Source organism: Corythoichthys intestinalis, chromosome 18 (assembly GCF_030265065.1).
Source record: "Corythoichthys intestinalis isolate RoL2023-P3 chromosome 18, ASM3026506v1, whole genome shotgun sequence".
In the NCBI taxonomy this organism is placed as follows: Eukaryota; Metazoa; Chordata; class Actinopteri; order Syngnathiformes; family Syngnathidae; genus Corythoichthys; species Corythoichthys intestinalis.
Genome location: NC_080412.1, coordinates 45,040,438 through 45,061,801, shown reverse-complemented (window position 1 = coordinate 45,061,801; position 21,364 = coordinate 45,040,438). Strand labels below are relative to the sequence as shown.

The window sequence follows — 21,364 nt, the reverse complement described above, 5'->3', positions numbered from 1 at the left end:
TTGTCGATAAATGTAAAGAATAAGATGTAAAGCCATACTGCTGTTCCACTACGATGGCTTTCCTGATGCATTTAGCTTAATGGAGCTCATATATTGAAATGATTTCAAAGATAGCTATTAAATGTATTTTATTATGCAACTGTCAATTGATAGAATGATATATTTTTTATGCGTTTTCGGTGACATTTTTATTTGACAATGGGTTTATAAGACTGTCATAAGACTGTCATAATTGTGACATGATACTGTCATGAGCATTATGTCAGTTTTGCTGTCATTGTCTTGACAACTGGTGTCACGGCAACTTGAGATATGAACTAGAAACTGCATTTTCTGGAGAAATTACTATGAGGCTTTGCTGTGGGGAGATACAGATCTTAGCCCCGCCCAGGTTGATTTCGGGACTTTTCAGGGACAATATTTGGGGATAGTTTTTTCTTTTTTTTGCCATTAGAAATGAATGGGAAATTTGGACGTCCGCGGCCGTCAATGGCATCGACTTACATATGCATCAAAGGAATCCAAGTACATTGGCATTAATAGAATCGACATTCATGGCCGTCAATGGCATCAATGCAATGTAAATGCCATTGGAGATGAATGGGAAATTTGGACGTCCATGGCCGTCATTGGCATTGACTTCCATATGCGTCACTTGAATCGGGGAAATTAAGGGGACACGTCCTGTTGATATCTGGTCATTTCCTATTGATTTTGGGATATTGTTTTTTTTTTTGTTTTGTTTTTTTGCCATTGAAAATGAATGGGAAATTTGGACATCCATGGCTGTCAATGGCATCAACTTACATATGCATCAGTCAATGGCATTACCCAAAGTAAATGTCATTGAAAATGAATGGGAAATGTGTACGTCCATGGCCGTCAATGACATCCATTTGCGTCAATGGAATCGGGGACATTTGGGGGACACGTCCTGTTGATATCTGGTCATTTCCTGTGGATTTGGGGATATTGTTTTTTTTTTGCCATTGAAAATGAATGGGAAATATGGATGTTCATAATACAAATACATCAATGGAATCCAAGTACATTGGCATCAATAGACTAGACATACAAAGCTGTCATTGGCATTACCCCAATTAAATGTAATATGAAATGAATGGGAAAATTTGCCGTCCATGACATGAAAAATCGGCATTTACGTGCGAAAGGAAAATTTTTCAGGGTCGTTGGAAAAAGTCCCTGCGTCGCGCAAAAATTCCGGTCGTTTCGATGTTTGAACAGTCCCGATTGGTCAAACAGTTCAGGCTGTGCGGCGCGTCGAAGAAATGCCATTCCAAAACTTTTTTTTGAATTTTACTATCTGGGTCTTTTGGGGGACACGTCCTGATGATATCTGGCCATTTCCTGTTGATTTGGGGATAGTGTTTTTTTTTTTGCCATGGAAAATTAATGGGAAATTTGGACGTCCGCGGCCGTCAATGGCATTGACTTACATATGCATTAATGGAATCCAAGTCCATTGGCATAAATAGACTCAACATACAAGGCCGTCAATGGCATTACCCCAAGTAAATGTCATTGGAAATGAATAGGAAAATTGGACGTCCATGACATCAGTGACATCGAAATTTGTTCAAAATTTGTAGGACTGGATACATTTTGAAAATTTGTTTTTTTCTCAAAAAATCGGCGTTTACGGGCAAAGGGAAACTTTTTCGGGGTCGATCGAAAAAGTCCCTGCGTCGTGCAAAATTCCTTGCGATGTTTGAACGGTCCTGATCGGTCAAACAGTTCAGGCTGTGCGGCGCGCCAAAGAAATGCCATTCCCAGAAAAAAAAAAAAAAAATTTGAATTTTACTACCTGGGTCTTTTGGGGGACACGTCCTGATGATATCTGGTCATTTCCTGTTGATTTGGGGATATTGTGTTTTTTTGCTATGGAAAATGAATGGGAAATTTGGACGTCTGCGGCCGTCAATGGCATCATCGACTTACATATGCATCGATGGAATCCAAGTACATTGGCATCAATAGAATCAACATACATGGCCGTCAATGGCTTTACCCAAAGTAAATGTCAATGGAAATGAATGGGAAATTTGGACGTCCATGGCCGTCAATGACATCGAAATTTGGTCAAAATTTGTAGGACTAGATACATTTTGAGTTTTTTTTTGGGGGGGGGGCGGGGGGGATCTGCGTTCACAGGTGAAGGGAAAATTTTTCGGGATCGTCCGAAAAAGTGCCTGCGTCGCGCAAAAAATTCCAGTCGTTTCGATGTTTGAACGGTCCCGATCGGTCAAACAGTTCAGGCTGTGCGGCGCGCCGAAGAAACGCCGTTCAAAAAAAAAAAAATTTTGAATTTTACTATCTGGGCCTTTGCTATAGCAAAGCCCTATATAATTATGTCACTTTTGAAACATCATAATTTACTCATAAAAAATTCCAGGATGGTAAAGGGCATAAAAGTTGTATCCAGAATTTGCCAAAAACTTTCTCATTCATTTCTAATTGGATGCCATTAATAGTACATGAACATCCAAATTTCCCATTCATTTTCAATGGCGGAAAAACCTGTGTGGTTGTGATTTTTCACCAAAAACCAATCCATAATAATTAAGACGGTCTTATGAACCCACTGTCAAATAATGTGTTGCTGTTTTCTTATTTTGTCCAAACACAAGAACTGAAATGCAAAACGGATCATTTCAAAGTATATACTGTATGAGAGGATTTTTTTTTTTTTTTTAATCACAATTTATCTGCTCATTTCACAAGTGCTGCTTTAATTTTGTTTGCCGTAAGGGAAAACTCTACATTTCACGAGACTGATTTGAAGGAATTTTGATGTAGATTGTAAAATCCTGATGAATGCTTTACTATTCATATGTGTAGTTATTGTCGAGTGCATTTGCTTACTTGCCAATGGTCTTCTTGCATGCTGCTGCTGTTTTTTTTTTTTTATTGCCATGGTTTCAAAATAAAGTGTGCTCATTCTTTAAATGGGATCGTTTGGCCGTGAGACAGTAGCTGCTTATAACTGACTTTTTTTTTGGTGTACCTTGACGTCTTTTACATTGTCACCGTCGAGGGCGTAGGTTTGGTCTCAACATTTGTAGGGACGCTATTACAGCATAACCTGCATGTCCACTTTTTGCTGGGGACGGGACATTAATGAGACCAAACAGATTGGATACATTTCTCAACATAACAACGTAAAATGAAAAAAGTTAAAATTATTTTCATAGGGAGAAACTAATTTTTCAAAATGCTTCCTTCATTTCAAGGAAATTTACAGTGGTTGTGTTTTTGTGCATGCACAAAATACACAGATGAATTAAAGTCGACAGTAGAAAACATACAGGAAGACACCTCTAGGCAGCTTTCTACTCGAGTTTCACAAGTTAGCAAGTTCACACAGTTTAATGTTATGCTAATTCTGATTCAGGTCGGACTTTCAGTAGCAAAATTAGTGGCATGTTCCCCACCTCCACAATATTGACATATTTTTTAAAATTACTTACAGTGGCTGCTGCTGGCCGGAAAAAAAATTCTAATATCCCTCCTCTTCAAAGGGGGTGGAGGAGGCGGCATATTGACATGTATTTCTGTCGGGACTGTGTAAAAGTAGGGGTTCTAGTCATCAGCCAATCGAACGTGTGTTTGAGGGGGAAAAAAATGGAGCGTCACATTCAGCAAGCGAACATAAGTCTGAACATAATAAAAGTAGGGCTGTCAAAATTATGGCGTTAACGGGTCGGTAATTAATAAAAATATTTGACGCAATTAACGCACATGCCCGGCTCAGACAGATTTAAATGACAGTACAGTGAAATGCCAACTTGTTAATTGTGTTTTATGGAGTTTTGCCGCCCTCTGCTGGCGCGTGGGTGCGACTGATTTTATAAGCTTCAGCACCCATGAGCATTGTGTAAGTAATTATTGACATCAACAATGGCGAGCTACTAGTTTATTTTTTGATTGACAATTTTTCAAATTTTATTAAAACGAAAACATTAAGAGGGGTTTTAATATAAAATTTCTATAACTTGTACTAACATTTATCTTTTAAGAACTACAAGTCTTTCTATCCATGGATCACTTTAAGAGAATGTTAATAATGTTAATGCCCTCTTGTTGATTTATTGTTATAATATACAAATACAGTCCTTATGTAGCGTATGTTGAATGTTTGTATCCATCTTGTGTCTTATCTTTCCATTCCAACAATAATTTACAGAAAAATATGGCATATTTTAGAGATGGTTTGAATTACGATTAATTGCGATTAATTACGATTAATTTATTTTTAAGCTGTAATTAACTCATTATTGACATCAACAATGGCGGGCTACTAGTTTATTTTTTGATTGAAAATTTTACAAATTTTATTCAAACGAAAACATTAAGAGGGGTTTTAATACAGAATTTCTATAACTTGTACTAACATTTATCTTTTAAGAACTACGTCTTTCTATCCATGGATCGCTTTAACAGAATGTTTATAATGTTAATGCCATCTTGTTGATTTATTGTTATAATAAACAAATACAGTACTGATGTACCGTATGTTGAATGTATATATCCATCTTGTGTCTTATCTTTTCATTCCAACAATAATTTACAGAAAAATATGGCATATTTTATAGATGGTTTGAATAACGATTAATTGCGATTAATTCATTTTTAAGCAGTAATTAACTCATTATTGACATCAACAATGGCGGGCTACTAGTTTTTTTTTTTGATTGAAAATTTTACAAATTTCATTAAAACAAAAACATTAAGAGGGGTTTTAATATAAAATTTCTATAACTTGTACTAACATTTATCTTTTAAGAACTACAAGTCTTTCTATCCATGGATCACTTTAAGAGAATGTTAATAATGTTAATGCCCTCTTGTTGATTTATTGTTATAATAAACAAATACAGTCCTTATGTACCCTATATTGAATGTATATATCCATCTTGTGTCTTATCTTTCCATTCCAGCAATAATTTACAGAAAAATATGGCATATTTTATAGATGGTTTGAATTGCGATTAATTACGATTAATTCATTTTTAAGCTGTAGTTAACTCGATTAAAAATTTTAATCGTCTGACAGCCCTAAATAAACGTAATTCACTAAATAACGATAGGGTCAATTCCATCCTAACAACACAAGGGGAGACAATCTAAATTACCTTTATAGCTGAACTCATTGTAAAATTCAGATAAGGTCGCTTAAAATTTTGATGTTGACAATTTGAGCATCCTGAAAAGTTGTTTGTGTAATGTCCCTCCCGTCCCTATGCAAACCTACGCCCTTGGTCACCGTATATTTAACCACAGCTGCCAGTATTTTACCGGAAATTCTACAGATTTTTTTTAACAGTGTAGCACAAACTTTTTTTCTATTTTTTAATCAACCTCGCCTATTTTAACCGCAGTCTAGTTCGTCATTTCATTTTTCACATGTCAAATCTTCCTTTGCGAAACAAAGGACAAGCAAAACCTTTCGCGTGATCCGTTTGGCAAGCTTTATGAAAGAGATGCTTTTTTTTTCAAAAGAGGAAAGAAAGAAAATACCTTATTTTTGGAATAAACCGCTTTGAGAATTTCCCCTCATAAATCAACTAAGTGGGGAATATTTAGCCAAGTTGTATCAAGCCTGAAATCTCTGTGATTTACAATTATTGGGTTGCCAGTGCCATTGACAGCGATGGATATCGTTCCAGATTCTATGGCCGTCAACGGCAATGAGTTAACTTGAAATATAAATAAGCTGAACCTTCTAAATATAGGCTAGACTTGATACGGCTTCCATCTTTTTTGCTTGAGGATTCAGAAATCGCTATTTGTCGCAAGTTGCCTAAATCAAGGCTAAAAGCTAGCATCTTGTCATCAGATTAAAGTCTTGGCATCACTTCAGCTTTGGCTGCACATTTGGCCATTATTTTAGAATCTATTCCATAGGCGGAGTACTTTTGGGGTGAGGGGGCACAACATTTTAATGACCCCGAAACGCAGTGTCCGCAATAAAATTAACTTAAATGAAGTTCACAATAAGCGTTCTTTTGTTTTCCCATCATTCTTGAGGGGAATTCTAAATCAGGCTGCTTAGGCAATACTTTTAGCCAAGATCGTCATCCATTGATATGGTACGCCCGCCGGTGTCATGCTAATGTCCTTACCCCAGTCAAAAATTGTATCCCCTGGGCGGAGGTAGATTTGTGTCTTTATTATTCAATGAAAAAAACAGTTGCTTCAGTAAGAAAAGTTGTTTCAATCAAAACATACCGTATTGACCCGAATATAAGACGGTGTTTTTTGCATTGAAATAAGACTGAAAAAGTGTGGGTCGTCTTATATTCGCGGTCTAGACATTATACCCATTCACGACGCTAGATGGCGCCAGATATCATTGAAGCGATGTTCAGTCACGTCAGATCTCAGCTACTTTCAAGTTTAACCAGTTTGCATTATTTTATTGCAATGTTTTTCCTTATTCAGATCTGTTTCAAAACTTTTGCTATGTAAAATTTGTAATGGTACTAGCAGCATTTATTAAGTATTTAGTACAGATGTCCCGATCGATCGGCGTCCCGATCGATTCTGATCCGACCATGTCATTTTCAAAGTATCGGAATCGGCAAATAAATATCGGCCATGCCTTTTTTTAATATATATATTTTTTAATTAAATCGTTTTCTAATTGTATTTGACGTTACAAACATAATATGTTACACTCTTCCAGAGATTCAGTTTAGGCTTAAGGTAGGGTTATCGAATTTATCCCAATAACGGCGGTAATTTAAAAAAAAAAAAAAAAAGTATCACGTTCAAACATTTAACGCAATTAATGCATGCGCTGCACGTCCCACTCACGCATTGTCGCGCTCAATCTGTAATGGCGCTGTTTTACCTATATAGAGAGAGATAAAAGGCAGCGTGAAATGAGTAGAGTGAACTTTGGCAGTCTTTGGAGCCTTTTTTTAATAGGCTAAAACCTTACAATCCCTCTCCCTACAATTAGAAATATCATGGGAAGCAATGTGGGGAAGCAAGGTAGCAAGTGATCTTTATCTTAACACCTTATGTTATTTGCCAACGCAGAGAAGATATATCAATTGGAAGCACTACGCACAGTCATGGTTCCACTTCCCATCATGCATTTGGGCATGGCTACAGTACCATTTACTGAAAGCTCAACAAATACACTAGATGGCAATATTTAGTCACAATATACAAAGTCACAAGTCTTTCTATCCGTGGATCCCTCTCACAGAAAGAATGTTAATAATGTAAATGCCATCTTGAGGATTTATTGTCATAATAAACAAATACTGTATGTTGAATGTATATATTCGTCCGAGTTTTATTCATTTTTTTCTTAATGCATTGCCAAAATGTATATGATCGGGAAAAATAATCGGGAATGATTGGAATTGAATCGGGAGCAAAAAAAAGCAATCTGATCGGGAAGTATCGGGATCGGCAGATACTCAAACTAAAACGATCGGGATCGGATCGGGAGCAAAAAAACATGATCGGAACAACCCTAGTATTTAGTGTAAGTTTTCGGGCTGTTGAACGAATTAATAGAATTATAATGTATTTTTATGGGAAAATCATGCCAAACGTACTACCATTTCGACTTACAAACAAGTTCCTCGAACCAATTAACTTCATAAATAGAAGTACCACGGTACTGTACTATGGCATATTACATAACCACATTAAGCCAAAGACTAGAAAAAAAGACATTGAATTCCAATGAGAGAAAAAACCTACAAAAATGAAGCATTATTCGCCCAATGAGCATGAGTGCCTTCTAGAGAAGAAAACATGTTTCCGATAATGAAACTAAAAGGAATGCCGTATTGGCCCGAAAACAAGACGGTGTTTTTTTTCTTTTGCATTGAAATAAGACTGGAAAAGTGGGGGTCGTCTTATATTCGGGGTCTAGACATTATACCCATTCACGACGCTAGATGCTAAATTATTGTTGGGATGGAAAGATAAGACACAAGACGGATATATACATTCAACATACTGTATATTAGTACTGTATTTGTTTATTATAACAATAAATCAACAAGATGGCATTAACATTCTGTTAAAGCGATCCATGGATGGAAAGACTTGTAGTTCTTAAAAGATAAATGTTAGTACAATTTATCGAATTTTTTCATTAAAACCCCTCTTAATGTTTTCATTTTAATAAAATTTGTAAAATTTTCAAACAAAAAATAAACTAGTAGCTCGCCATTGTTTATGTCAATAATTACACAATGCTCATGGTGCTGAAACCCATAAAATCAGTCGCACCCAAGCGCCAGCAGAGAGTGACAAAACACCAAAAAACATAAGTGTTAGGTTTTGTGTTTGGTTTCTCCTAGTGTGACTTGTCCCTGTGATTACCCATTGCTCTCACCTGTGTGTGTTTTCCCAGTGTATCCTGCAATCTGCATCCACCTGTGTTACCCAGCTGTTCCTCGTCTCGTTACCCCTTGTCTGCGTATATAATGACCCAGTTTCTTGTCACTCCTTGTTGCGTCATTGTCTATGTCTATGTCTCTACCAAAGTCAAGACCTGTCCAAGCCCTCGTGTTCCGTGTAAGTTTTTGAAAAGCAGTCTTTTGTTGGTGATAGTTTTGTGTTCCTCAGTGCTGTCTTTTGATTACCACAGCTTTTGTTTTGTACTTTGTTTTTAGTTGGCTTTAATTAAATCATTTTTGCACCGCCACCTGCCTTGCCTTTTTTGTTTCCCTGCAATTGGGTCCACACACACCCTGTCTGCCCGCGAATCCCTGACAATAAGTAACAAATGGACATGACACTGTGCTGTCATTTTAATCTGTTTGAGTGGGGCATGTGGGTTAAATGCGTCAAATATTTTAACGAGATTAATTTTAAAAAATTTATGACCGCCCTTTAACGCGATAATTTTGACAGCCCTAGTTAATCTAATTTAAATTTGCCAAGGAAAAAAAAAAATCCAGATATTTATTCTGGAAGCTTTCAAAATGTTTCTCTTGTAGTTTTTAAAAACAAAGGTTTGAAATGAATGATGCATCACTTGAACTCATACATATGAAAGTTAGTATAAATCAATTGATTTATTTTGCGTTGATTATTTAGCCTATCAATTAATTAGGCTCCTATTTGTGAGAAATGTATCCCTGACCCCTGTTCACCTAATCTGTTTGGTCTTATTAATGTCCCATCCCCAGCAATAAGTGGTTATTCTGTTATATTGTCCATACCAATGTTGAGATCAAACCTACGCCCTTGCTGTATTGGTTACAGTTGCCAATAAAAAACTCATCCAAACATACATTTATCAATCTTCGGTCTACCAAACTGTTCCTTGCAAAAGTGTTTTCAGTCGTCGTCAGCTCTCCCAGTTCAAATGCTTCGAACTTTTATCAATGTAAATGGCAACCAATGACTTCATCCTGCCTGCGGGGTTTGCTGTGTTAACAGTTCTTTGTTGAATTTATCTTGATGATCTTTACTTAGAATAGTCTAGACTAGCCTTTTCGCAAATGAAAAACCAATGGCACACTGTATTGTACCTACTGCGCCTTCAGCAGCCGACTCAATCCATCTCTTCATGTCACCCCAAACACATTGTAACCATAGAAACATTCAATATTGTAGAATAACACAATATCATGATCACTCTGGATGAACTGCAGAGATCTACAGCTGAGGTGGGAGAGTCTGTCCATAGGACAACAATCAGTTGTACACTGCGCAAATCTGGCCTTTATGGAAGAGTGGCAAGAAGAAAGCCATTTCTCAAAGATATCCATAAAAAGTCTCGTTTAAAGTTTGCCACAAGCCACCTGGGAGACACACCAAACATGTGGAAGAAGGTGCTCTGGTCAGATGAAACCAAAATTGGGAACTTTTTGGCCACAATGCAAAACGATATGTTTGGCGTAAAAGCAACACAGCTCATCACCCTGAACACACCATCCCCACTGTCAAACATGGTGGTGGCAGCATCATAGTTTGGGCCTGCTTTTCTTCAGCAGGGACAGGGAAGATGGTTAAAATTGATGGGAAGATGGATGCAGCCAAATAAAGGAACATTCTGGAAGAAAACCTGTTGGTATCTGCACAAGACCTGAGACTGGGACGGAGATTTCTCTTCCAACAGGACAATGATCCAAAACAAAGCCAAATCTACAATGGAATGGTTCAAAAATAAATGTATCCAGGTGTTAGAATGGCCAAGTCAAAGTCCAGACCTGAATCCAATGGAGAATCTGTGGAAAGAGCTGAAGACTGCTGTTCACAAACACTCTCCATCCAACTTCACTGAGCTCGAGCTGTTTTGCAAGGAAGAATGGGCAAGAATGTAGGTCTCTCGATGTGCAAAACTGATAGAAACATACCCCAAGCGACTTGCAGCTGTAATTGGAGCAAAAGGTGGCGCTACAAAGTCTTAACGCAAGGGGGCCGAATAATATTACACGCCCTACTTTTCACCCCAGATGTTCAGTGAGGATCTCTGAATGATCCAATGTTGTCCTAAATGACCGATGATGATAAATAGAATCCACCTGTGTGTAATCAAGTCTCCGTATAAATGCACCTGCTCTGTGATGTAATTGGAGCAAAAGGTGGCGCTACAAAGTATTAACGCAAGGGGGCCGAATAATATTGCACGCCCCACTTTTCAGTTTTTTATTTGTTAAAAAAGTTTAAATTATCCAATAAATTTTGTTCCACTTCACGATTGTGTCCCACTTGTTGTTGATTCTTGACAAAAAATTAAAATTTTATATCTTTATGTTTGAAGCCTGAAATGTGGCGAAAGGTTGCAAGGTTCAAGGGGGCCGAATACTTTTGCAAGGCACTGTATATATATATATATATATATATATATATATATATATATATATATATATATATATATATAGGGCTGTCAAACGATTAAATGTTTTAATCGAGTTACTCACAGCTTAAAAATGAATTATTTGTAATTAATCGCAATTCAAACCATCTCTAAAAAATGCCATATTTTTCTGGAAATTGTTGTTGGAATGGAAAGAGAAGTCACAAGACGGATCTATACATTCAAAATACTGTACATAAGGACTGTATTTGTTTATTATAACAATAAATCAACAAGATGGCATTAACATTATTAACATTCTGTTAAAGCTATCCATGGATAAAAAGACTTGTAGTTCTTAAAAGGTAAATGGTAGTACAAGTTATAAAAATTTTATATTAAAACCCCTCTTAATGTTTTTGTTTTAATATAGTTTGTAGAATTTTCTATCAAAAAATAAACTAGTAGCTCGCCATTGTTGATGTCAATAATAATTATGGTGCTGAAACCCATAAAATCAGTCGCACCCAAGCGCCAGCAGAGGGTGGCAAAACACCAAAAAAACACAAGTAACAAGTGGAAATGACACTCTGCTGTCATTTTAATCTGTTTGAGCGGGGCATGTGCGTTAATGGCGTCAAATATTTTGACGGGATTAATTTATATATATATATATATATATATATATATATATATATATATATATATATATATATATATATATATATATGTATATATATATATATACATATATATATGTATATATATATATATATACATATATATATATATACATACATATATACATACATATATATATATATATATATATATATATATATATATATATATATATATATATATATATATATATATAACATATATATGGCGGAAAACATTCAGGTGACTTGAAGTTCCGCTCTGAGGGTCCAAATTTAGCCAACTTTTTTTTGAACAGGAGGGCTTTTTTTTTTTAAATATTATTTTTTAAACAGCAAAACCCTATCTGTAGGCGCGAGCACATGAGAGCAGAATTACAGACGCCATGACTTTAATGAGCTATTATCGCGTACTTACCTCGTTTCGATCCAAAAACTCCATGTAGTATGTATCACTGACTGTCAAGACACAGCTGTGAATGGCCACAGCTGGATTTTTTGGGTGAAACATGATAACAGGGTCGCGATGCAGAAATCGCAGACATCAAGGAGTGGTCGAGATTTTCTTTTTCAAATATTTACCCTTTTAAGTGTGTGGGGGTTTTTTTTCTCAATTTTTCTTTGTTTGGATCGATTTTTATCATCTAAAATAATGGGGAAAATGCGACAGTAACACAAAAAAAAATACAACTAAGCGATAGCTATGAGGTAGATATCTGTGACCTATTTACAGACATTATTTTTTTTATTGCGACGTAATTTGTTTAAAAGATTAAAATATGCGAGTGGGTAATTCTTTGATTATATATATTTTTTAAACTAAATATTAGACATCAATTAATGATTCTAAACTAAAAATTACAGATATTTTGAATAATAAATATACTTACCTTCTTTTTATGGCTGGCTTGAAACAAAAGCGGTTGCGCGACGTCTGTAAATGGGTGTCTCCAGAGTAAAATGGACAAATGAAAAATATATATTAATGCGCCATGAATCTGCTATGGCAGCACATAGACATATTGTTCTATCAAACACAACAGATCTTTTGGCTTAAAATACAGCAGTTTATTTTAAAGAGGGGTGCAAGAGCAGAAACTGCTTTTTCAGTCTTGTCTGTGTTTTCCGCCATACATACATATATGTGTATATACAATATATTATACAACTCATTGTTGTTTAATGTATCTTGAAGGGTCGGAAAATGGCAGTCATGTCATTTGAAAAAGACTAGCTACAGCATCTGAGTCACAACAGAATAATAGACTGATTTGCCAACCTTAAAAACAGACGGCATTCTTTGACGCTTCCATATACCAAGTAACTTGCAATTGTAGCCATTTTTTTCCTGTTGGTCTGCAGTCCCTGACAATGAAGAAAAAAAGTAGCGTCTTATACAGTCCCTGACAAGTCTTGTCGCTTATCCATTTTGTAGAAACAATTGCTAATAACCTGACTTTTAATTATTCAATCGGTGTCAGAAATGGCTCACATGATAGCTAAGACCCTCCCAAACGATGTTGAATGTACAAAAATATATTTGTTTCACTGAAAAAAGATTGATCATTTAACCAAAGAAAGCAGTCTTGCATGCCTCCCAGAGTTCATCAACATTCTTGGGTTTCGCCTTCCATGCTTCCTCTTTCATCCTGTTCATGTCTGGTGACTGAGCTGGCCAGTCCTGGAGGATCTTGAGCTTCTTTGCCTTGAGGAACTTTGAGGTAGAGATTGAAGTATGCGATGGAGCACCATCCTGCTGCAGAATTTGTCCCTTTTTATGGTTAAGAATGTAAGAGGCAGCTAAGATTTGTTGATATTTCAGACTATTTATGTTGCTTTCTACCCTGCAGATCTCTTGCACACCTCCATACTGGATGTCACCCCAGACTATGATTTTGCCACAACCAAACTTCACTGTTTTGTGGCAAAAGTTGGATTTTTCAGATGAATCGTCCATTGAATTACACCACAGTCGCCGCAAATATTGCAGGAGACCTACTGGCGCCCACATGGATCTGAGATTCACTCAGAAAACAGTGCAGTTTGGTGGTGGCAAAATCATGGTCTTGGGTTACATCCAGTATGGGGGTGTGCGAGAGATCTGCAGGGTGGAAGGCAGCATAAATAGTCTGAAATATCAACAAATCTTAGCTATCTCTTATATTCCTAACCATAAAAAGGGACAAATTCTGCAGCAGGATGGTGCTCCATCGCATACTTCAATCTCTACCTCAAAGTTCCTCAAGGCAAAGAAGCTCAAGATCCTCCAGGACTGGCCAGCCCAGTCACCAGACATGAACAGGATGAAAAAGGAAGCATGGAAGTAGAAACCCAAGAATGTTGATGAACTCTGGGAGGTATGCAAGACTGCTTTCTTTGGTGTTCCTGATGACTTCATCAATAAATTGTATGTATCCTTGCCGAACCGCATGGATGCAGTCCTTCAAGCCCATGGAAGTCATACAAAATATTAAATTTGGATCTCACAGCACCACTACTTAATTCGATTATGTTATGTAACATTTTTGTATTTGAAGCACATTTTTTTGTTCAATTTTCACACTACTTTCTGTAGGCGACAAAACTTTTGTCTCGCCAAAATTTGACCTTTACGTCTTCATTAAATGATAAATCTTTTTTCAGTGAAACAAATATATTTTTGCACATTCAACATCATTTGGGTCTTAGCGTTCATATTAGCCATTTCTGAAACCAATTAAATAATTAAAAGTCAGGTTATTAGCAATTGTTTCTACAAAATGGATAAGCGACAAGACTTTTGTCAGGGACTGTACTGTATTAAAAAATACCATGAATCAACAACAACAATAATAATGATTAATAATAATAATTAATAAATTATCACTCTTTGTTAGCTGTTTGTGAAGTTTTGTGCATGTATGCTACATTCACTTACATCCTGTGCATCTCCTTGGGGCTAAGCGCCCATGTTCTTAAAACCTAGTGACGCCCCTGGTTACCATAGACTTTTAAACTACCTCTAAAAATCCCAGATAGTCCTTTTAAGGTCATATTTGATTTCCACTTGACAAACTGCAAATGAACTGCATGTTTTTGGAATGTAGGAGGAAGCTGGTGGACTTAGGGAAAACCCATGTCATCTCAGGGAAAAACTCCCAGGAGGCAGATGTGTTGTCCAATAACTACTTATCGCATCATGATTTTTGTTTTGTTATTGTTGCATTTAAAAAAAAAAAGTGTCTATACTCTCAGGTCATCTATCCTACTCCTGTTGTTGCTGATTTTGCTGGACTGGCTGCTTTTCCGCTGGCTTTCCGTGGGCAACCTCTCTTCTCCGTCACTTTTACTTTTCCTCTCTGCGGCCATGTTGTCTCTGTTCTGCTTGTACATCACTTTGCTGCTGTACGGGCTGTAGGGAGGATCCGACCGGGCGACCACCGGAAAGGGCTCGGGTCCCGCGGGACGCCCCGGGAAATAGCCGTAGTCCGGGACGAACGGGATGACGGCTTTCACGGGGTCTTTGACTGCTTTCGAACGTCTGTAACGTAGGCCCTGGTGGCATTTGGTGAAGCCCAGATGATACATTTCTACCAGGTTGAGCAGCAGAGAAACGCAGGCCACGGCCAGCATGAAGAGGATGAAGACCGTCTTCTCAGTGGGTCTGGAAATGTAGCAGTTGACCACGTTGGGGCAGGGCCAACGGTCGCACGTGTACATTGGCTTGAGCTCAAAACCGTACAAGAAGTACTGCGCGACGATGAAAGCCACTTCGAAAAGAGTCTTGAAGACAATGCTGAAGACGTAAGTCCGAAGTAGGGCTCCCCTTAAGTGGACGTGACCTTGGTTGTCTTTGATGGGCTTGACGGGCTTTTTGGCCCCACTGCCGAGGGTCTCCTGCTGCTTTTCGCTCTGCAGAGCCAGTTCTTTCTCCTTCTCTTTCAACTTCTCCTCCATGCGCACCAGATGGAGGATGTGGCCCAGGTAAATGAGAGTGGGCGTTGACACAAAGATGATCTGCATCACCCAAAAGCGGATGTGGGAGATGGGGAAGGTCTTGTCGTAGCACACGTTCTGACAACCGGGCTGCTTGGTGTCGCAAGTGAAGCCCGACTGCTCGTCTCCCCACACCTTCTCCGCCGCCGACCCCAGCACCAGGATACGGAAGATGAACAGGACCGTCAGCCATACTTTGCCCACCACGGTGGAGTGCTCCTGCGCGCTCTCCAGCAGCTTGCCTAACAGGTTCCAGTCTCCCATGTTGACTCAGCGATTGACCTTCTGCTTCAGTGACAGGACCACCTGGGTTGAGACAAGCAAGTGGCAAGTGTTTACGATTTGATTGATTTTTATTTTGACCAGTTATAAAGGAAATAATACAACAAAGGGAAGAAAAACAGTAGTAATAGTAAAAATGATGACAGCAAAATAACTAGAAACTGCAATTTCTGGAGAAATTTCTAAGGGGCTTTACTGTGGTAGATGCAGATCTATCAGGTCACTTCATGTTTATTTGGGGAGATTTGGGGGCATGTTTTCTTGACATTCCATGCTTCAAGAGTTAGCTTCTGCAGCTCGGGGTCAAACGCCAAGGCCCTCGCCTTTGGCTGAGCCCAACTCCCTACGCATCTGACCCCTTTGGCCCACCCCACAGGTGGTGAGCTGATGGGAAGGAGAAGCCACAGTGCCTTTTCGGGGACAGGGACAGGCGGCCACTAGACGCTCGCCTTCAAACCCCACCTCCAAGCCTGGCTCCAGAGGGGGGCCCCGGTGACCAGCGTCCGGGCCAGGAAAACCTGAGTCCATTTATTTTATTCGTCATAAGGGATCATGTTGAGCCATGCTTTGTCTGGCCCTCACCTCGGACCTGTTTGCCATGGGTGACCCTGCCAGGGGCTGAAAGCCCAGACAACATTGCTCCTAGGACTGCACCAAAAACTAAAATGTTGGGGGAAGTACAGCCACTGAGTCCTATCTCCTTTTTCTCACTCTACTTACCACCTGTCTTACTTTATTTCTTTTCTCTAATTTTAATATCTAGGCTATTTTTCAGCCACAGCCTCCTGACTATCCCGACCCCTGGCTGGATGGACGTTGTCGTTGTCACCCCTCCCGTCTCATCTGGCTAGATGGACCTCCTCTTGTTCCCTCACTCTATTGCATCTTTAAAAACTGTAACTCCGTCTGCTAATTCCCATTAGCAGTCCTGGTCCATCTTGTCTGTCCGTCCTGGGAGTGGATCTCTCCTGATTGTGGTTCTCCCCAAGGTTTCTCATTTTTTCCAAAGGGTTTTTGGAGTTTTTCCTTGCCGACATGGAGGGTCTAAGGATGAGGGATGCCCAGGAGTTGGACTAGAACTTTATTTAATTCCTCTACTGTTTCTGACTGTGTATCATATTGCCTCTGCAAAGCCCATTGAGACAACCGTGTTGTGATATAGGGCTATACAAATAAAATTGAATTGAATTGAATAGGACAGTGATTCTTAACCTGGGTTCGATCAAACCCCAGGGGTTTGGTGAGCAACTCTAAGGGGTGCGGCGAAGGTAAAGAAACGCAGAGCCCTATTTTCATCCGCTGATTTCATCTATGCAAAGTGGCTTTCTAGACCATGTTTTGGACTAGTTTTCTCCCAATTTACAGGTTTAACACTGCAAGTCCCGGTTTTTTGGCTATAAAGAAATACCAGAAAGGCATCAAATGACCCCGGTACCAAAATGACTACTGGGCTTTGTCAACCAATAGACGACTCAAACAAGCAATCAAGCAGGCCACCCCCTACACACTCCTGTGGAGTGGCTGCTTAGGTGTGTGCAATTAGCATCTTCAATATAAGAGAGACCGGTGGACGTCTTGGTGGGTCTTGTAAAGGAATTGGCTCACTCTCATGTGGGCGCAAAGAAGGCGCAGAAAGAAAAATTGCTTTGGCAAAACCTCCAACACCTAGGAGAAGGGCGAAGTTTCATATGTCACCACATTAAAAATGTTTTGTTTTTTATTACGCCGTCCCTTGTGCTGTAGGCAAACTGCAGCTTTTGGAAGGTTGTCCGCATGATTGCCTGCCTGAGCGGTCCACTGTCCAACACAGTCAAGGCAGCCCTCCCCCACAAGCATTTCAAGAGCTTTACCCATTTGTTATGGAGTTGTGTTACAATTAAGCTTGAGAACGATAAACTGATACGACCGGATATCCGGTTTTACAGGTGAGAGATACAGCTGTATCGATAGTAAAGTTACCATTCGACAGTAATTAGCCATTAAATATTCAATGAACCGATAGTAGAGATAGAATTCGGCTATCGCGAGCACAAGAATTGGCTTCTAATGCCTAGCTCAATGCATTGCTTAACGGGATAAAAATTTAGCTTTTACTTCACATGTCATGAATGCGCTTGTGTCATTCACCCCAGAGCACATTTAGATTGAGACGGCACGCATGATATAATATAGACAAGCACAACTCACGGTCGTGGTTGCCTCAACTTCCCATGCATTTCGGCAGAACCGCTACTAGTCGCTGTCATTACCCGATCGTCACGGGCGTACATAACAACGCGAGAGCTAACAAAACCACTGTAACGCACGCTCCGTAGCGTTTTCTTCACAGCCCAAAACGAAACTAGTAGTGGCAATGAAGCAACATGCTAAAACAATGGACAGTTTGAGCACCGACGCCAGCGACGTGCAGCGATTGATTTTCAACGCACCCGGGAAAAACAAAAGTCGGACTTTGAAGTGAGGAAGAAAGCCAGATCTGTTCGCATGGGACAGAGCTAGTGTGAAGCGGTACAGAGCTTGTGAGTTTTTAACCCTGAAAAATAACCCACTTCAATGGTGGAGAGGGCAGCACGACCCTCTGAAGATTTTTTTTCCACGAAACGCAGTGTACATGTGGATTAGTTGATCTTCCTCTAGAAAAAAATCTGCCGTTCAAAAAAGATATGGACAGTGATGAGGAATAAAAAATGTGGAAGCACAGGCATAAGTGAAAGACTCTGCTGTGTATAAGGTTAAAGTAATGATTATTGACCTGTCTGTCTAAAATGCCATGTTTGTATTCCCCCAATTATACCAGTGGTAAAGCATAATTTATTATTTATTCATGATAACATTGTAGGTTTAATTCTTTTTTTCTAGAGCTGCTGCATATAATTAATATTTTTTGTTTGTAAGATGTTTACGTTGAAAGTTTGCACTTAAATTACTTACCTCTGTTGTTCAAAACACCAGGAAATACAGTAATTGAATTATTGCACTTTATTGTTGTCTGTCACTGGAGTTTTATTCTATTATCAATCCCATCCAACAAAATGACGGTCATATAGTAAGCCTTGTTTTCATTTTTTTTCATAAAAAAAAATAAAACATAACATTGGTATGAAATTTTGTTGTTTAATTTTGCTATTAGAAATGTGGTCTTTTTTTATATGTTTAAAATACTGTACGAACACACACAACAAATGTTTACTATCGTATCGATTTCACTCTGCATCGAATCGTATCGTTCTTAAACTGTATCGAATCGTATCGAATTGCTCGGCCTAAAAATGTATCGTTTTTGAATCGAATCGTAACCTGTGTATCTAGATACAGTTGTGGTCAAAAGTTTACATACACTTGTGAAGAAGATAATGTCATGGCTCTCTTGAGTTTCCAGTTATTTCTACAACTCTGATTTTTCTCTGATAGAGTGATTGGAACAGATACGTCTTTGTCACAAAAACATTCATGAAGTTTGGTTCTTTTATGACTTTATTATGGGTGAACAGAAAAAAGTGATCAAATCTGCTGGGTCAAAAATATACATACAGCAGCGCTAATATTTGGTAACATGTCCCTTGGCCATTTTCACTTCAATTAGGCGCTTTTGGTAGCCATCCACAAGCTTCTGGTTACATCTTTGACCACTCCTCTTGACAGAATTGGTGCAGTTCAGTTAAATTTGATGGCTTTCTGACATGGACTTGTTTCTTCAGCATTGTCCACAAGTTCTCAATGGGGTTTTGGCAAGGCCATTCGAAAACCTTAATTCTAGCCTGATTTAGCCATTCCATTACCACTTTTGATGTGTGTTTGGGGTCATTGTCCTGTTGGAACACCCAACTGCGCCCAAGACTCAATCTTCGGGCTGATGACGTTAAGTTATCTTGAAGAATTTGAAGGTAATCCTCCTTCTTCATTATCCCATTTACTCTCTGTAAAGCACCAGTTCCATTGGCAGCAAAACAGCCCCAAAGCATAATACTACCACCACCGTGCTTGACGGTAGGCATGGTGTAACATATTGCCCAAACATATTGCTGGGCATTGTGGCCAAACAGCTCGATTTTTGTTACGTCTGACCACAGAACTTTCCTCCAGAAGGCCTTATCTTTGTCCATGTGATCAGCAGCAAACTTCAGTCGAGCCTTAAGGTGCCGCTTTTGGAGCAAGGGCTTCCTTCTTGCACGGCAGCCTCTCAGTCCATGGAGATGCAAAACACGCTTGACTGTGGACACTGACACCTGTGTTCCAGCAGCTTCTAATTCTTGGCAGATCTGCTTTTTGGTGATTCTCGGTTGAATCTTCACCCTCCTGACCAATTTTCTCTCAGCAGCAGGTGATAACGCGTTTTCTTCCTGATCGTGGCAGTGACAAAACAGTGCCATGCACTTTATACTTACAAACAATTGTTTCCACTGTTGCTCTTGGGACCTGCAGCTGCTTTGAAATGACTCCAAGTGACTTTCCTGACTTATTCAAGTCAATGATTGTTCAAGTCAATAATCACTCACAGGAAATTGCTAATTTGTGTTGCTGTATGTATATTTTTGACCCAGCAGATTTGATGGCTTTTTCTGTTAACCCATAATAAAGTCATAAAAGAACCAAAATTCATGAATGTTTTTTATGACAGAGTGATTGGAACAGATACTTCTTTATCGGAGAAAAATCAGAGTTGTAGAAATAACTGGAAACTCAAGAGAGCCATGAAATTATGTTCTTCACAAGTGTATGTAAACTTTTGACCACAACTGTACATATCGAATCGGCTTCATGCCAGAGATTCCCAACCCTAGTTACAATATGTGTACTCAGAGCTTTTCCAAAAATTTGCTTTTCTCAAACTATGAACACACACTTGTAGTGTTTAATGTTATTTCAACGCTAAAATAAATGCTTGTTACATAGCATCAATGACATTCAAAACTGCAAAATGCTTGTTTGGTTCATGAACTGTTGCCACATTATTCTCATGCAAAAGTTATCACAATAATTTGTGATAGAAACCTAAAGTTTTTGCATTTAATCAAAAATATATACATTTAAAGATGCATAGTTTGTGTTGTAAAACATACAGTGTTCACTTTGGTGTAGATTAGTATCTTAAGTGGAATGAATTTGATTTGATGACTTTTGAATTTTAGTACATTCAGATGTTAGTAATCTAGGATCATGTAAAAAATATATACTGTATAATACATTATTAGGAATAAATAACATTTAGTGAATTTAGTGAATTAAATTAGAAACAAAGCAGGAATACTATTTAATTAATAAAGTTTTACTTTCTACAAATTCGAATAAAACTTCATCGTAAAATCAAAGCCCACTTACTTGTTTGCGAGTGAGTCGCCCTGCAGAAAAAGACGGCGCTTGAGTTTGCGCTCAAGAGAAGATCCGATTGATCATGAATAAAGGAATTGTCTTCTCTTAACTTGTGTTGTCTGCACTAATTTAAGAAAAAAATGGGGTGTGAGAGCTGCCTGCCGGCTGACAACTTTTGCTTCAGGACAGATCTTGTGACCCAAGACCCAGATTTAGGTTTGTAGTTTAGATTTCACTGCCTGTAAGTGGTGACGCGGCAGCCAACCTAAAGAACACTTGTGCTTGTCCTTTGGGGTGCCGCAAGTGGACAGAGAAGGGGTGTCAAACGTATTTTGGT

At 38.6% G+C, this 21,364-nt stretch overlaps 1 protein-coding gene across 1 annotated transcript; it reads right to left on the bottom strand.

Moving 5' to 3' along the window:
- Positions 1-14,682: 14,682 nt before the first annotated feature.
- Positions 14,683-15,699, bottom strand: LOC130906478 (gap junction alpha-3 protein-like). Its single transcript, XM_057820856.1, has one exon. It carries the CDS (start codon positions 15,697-15,699, stop codon positions 14,683-14,685), a length of 1,017 nt encoding a protein of 338 aa, XP_057676839.1.
- Positions 15,700-21,364: the final 5,665 nt, after the last annotated feature.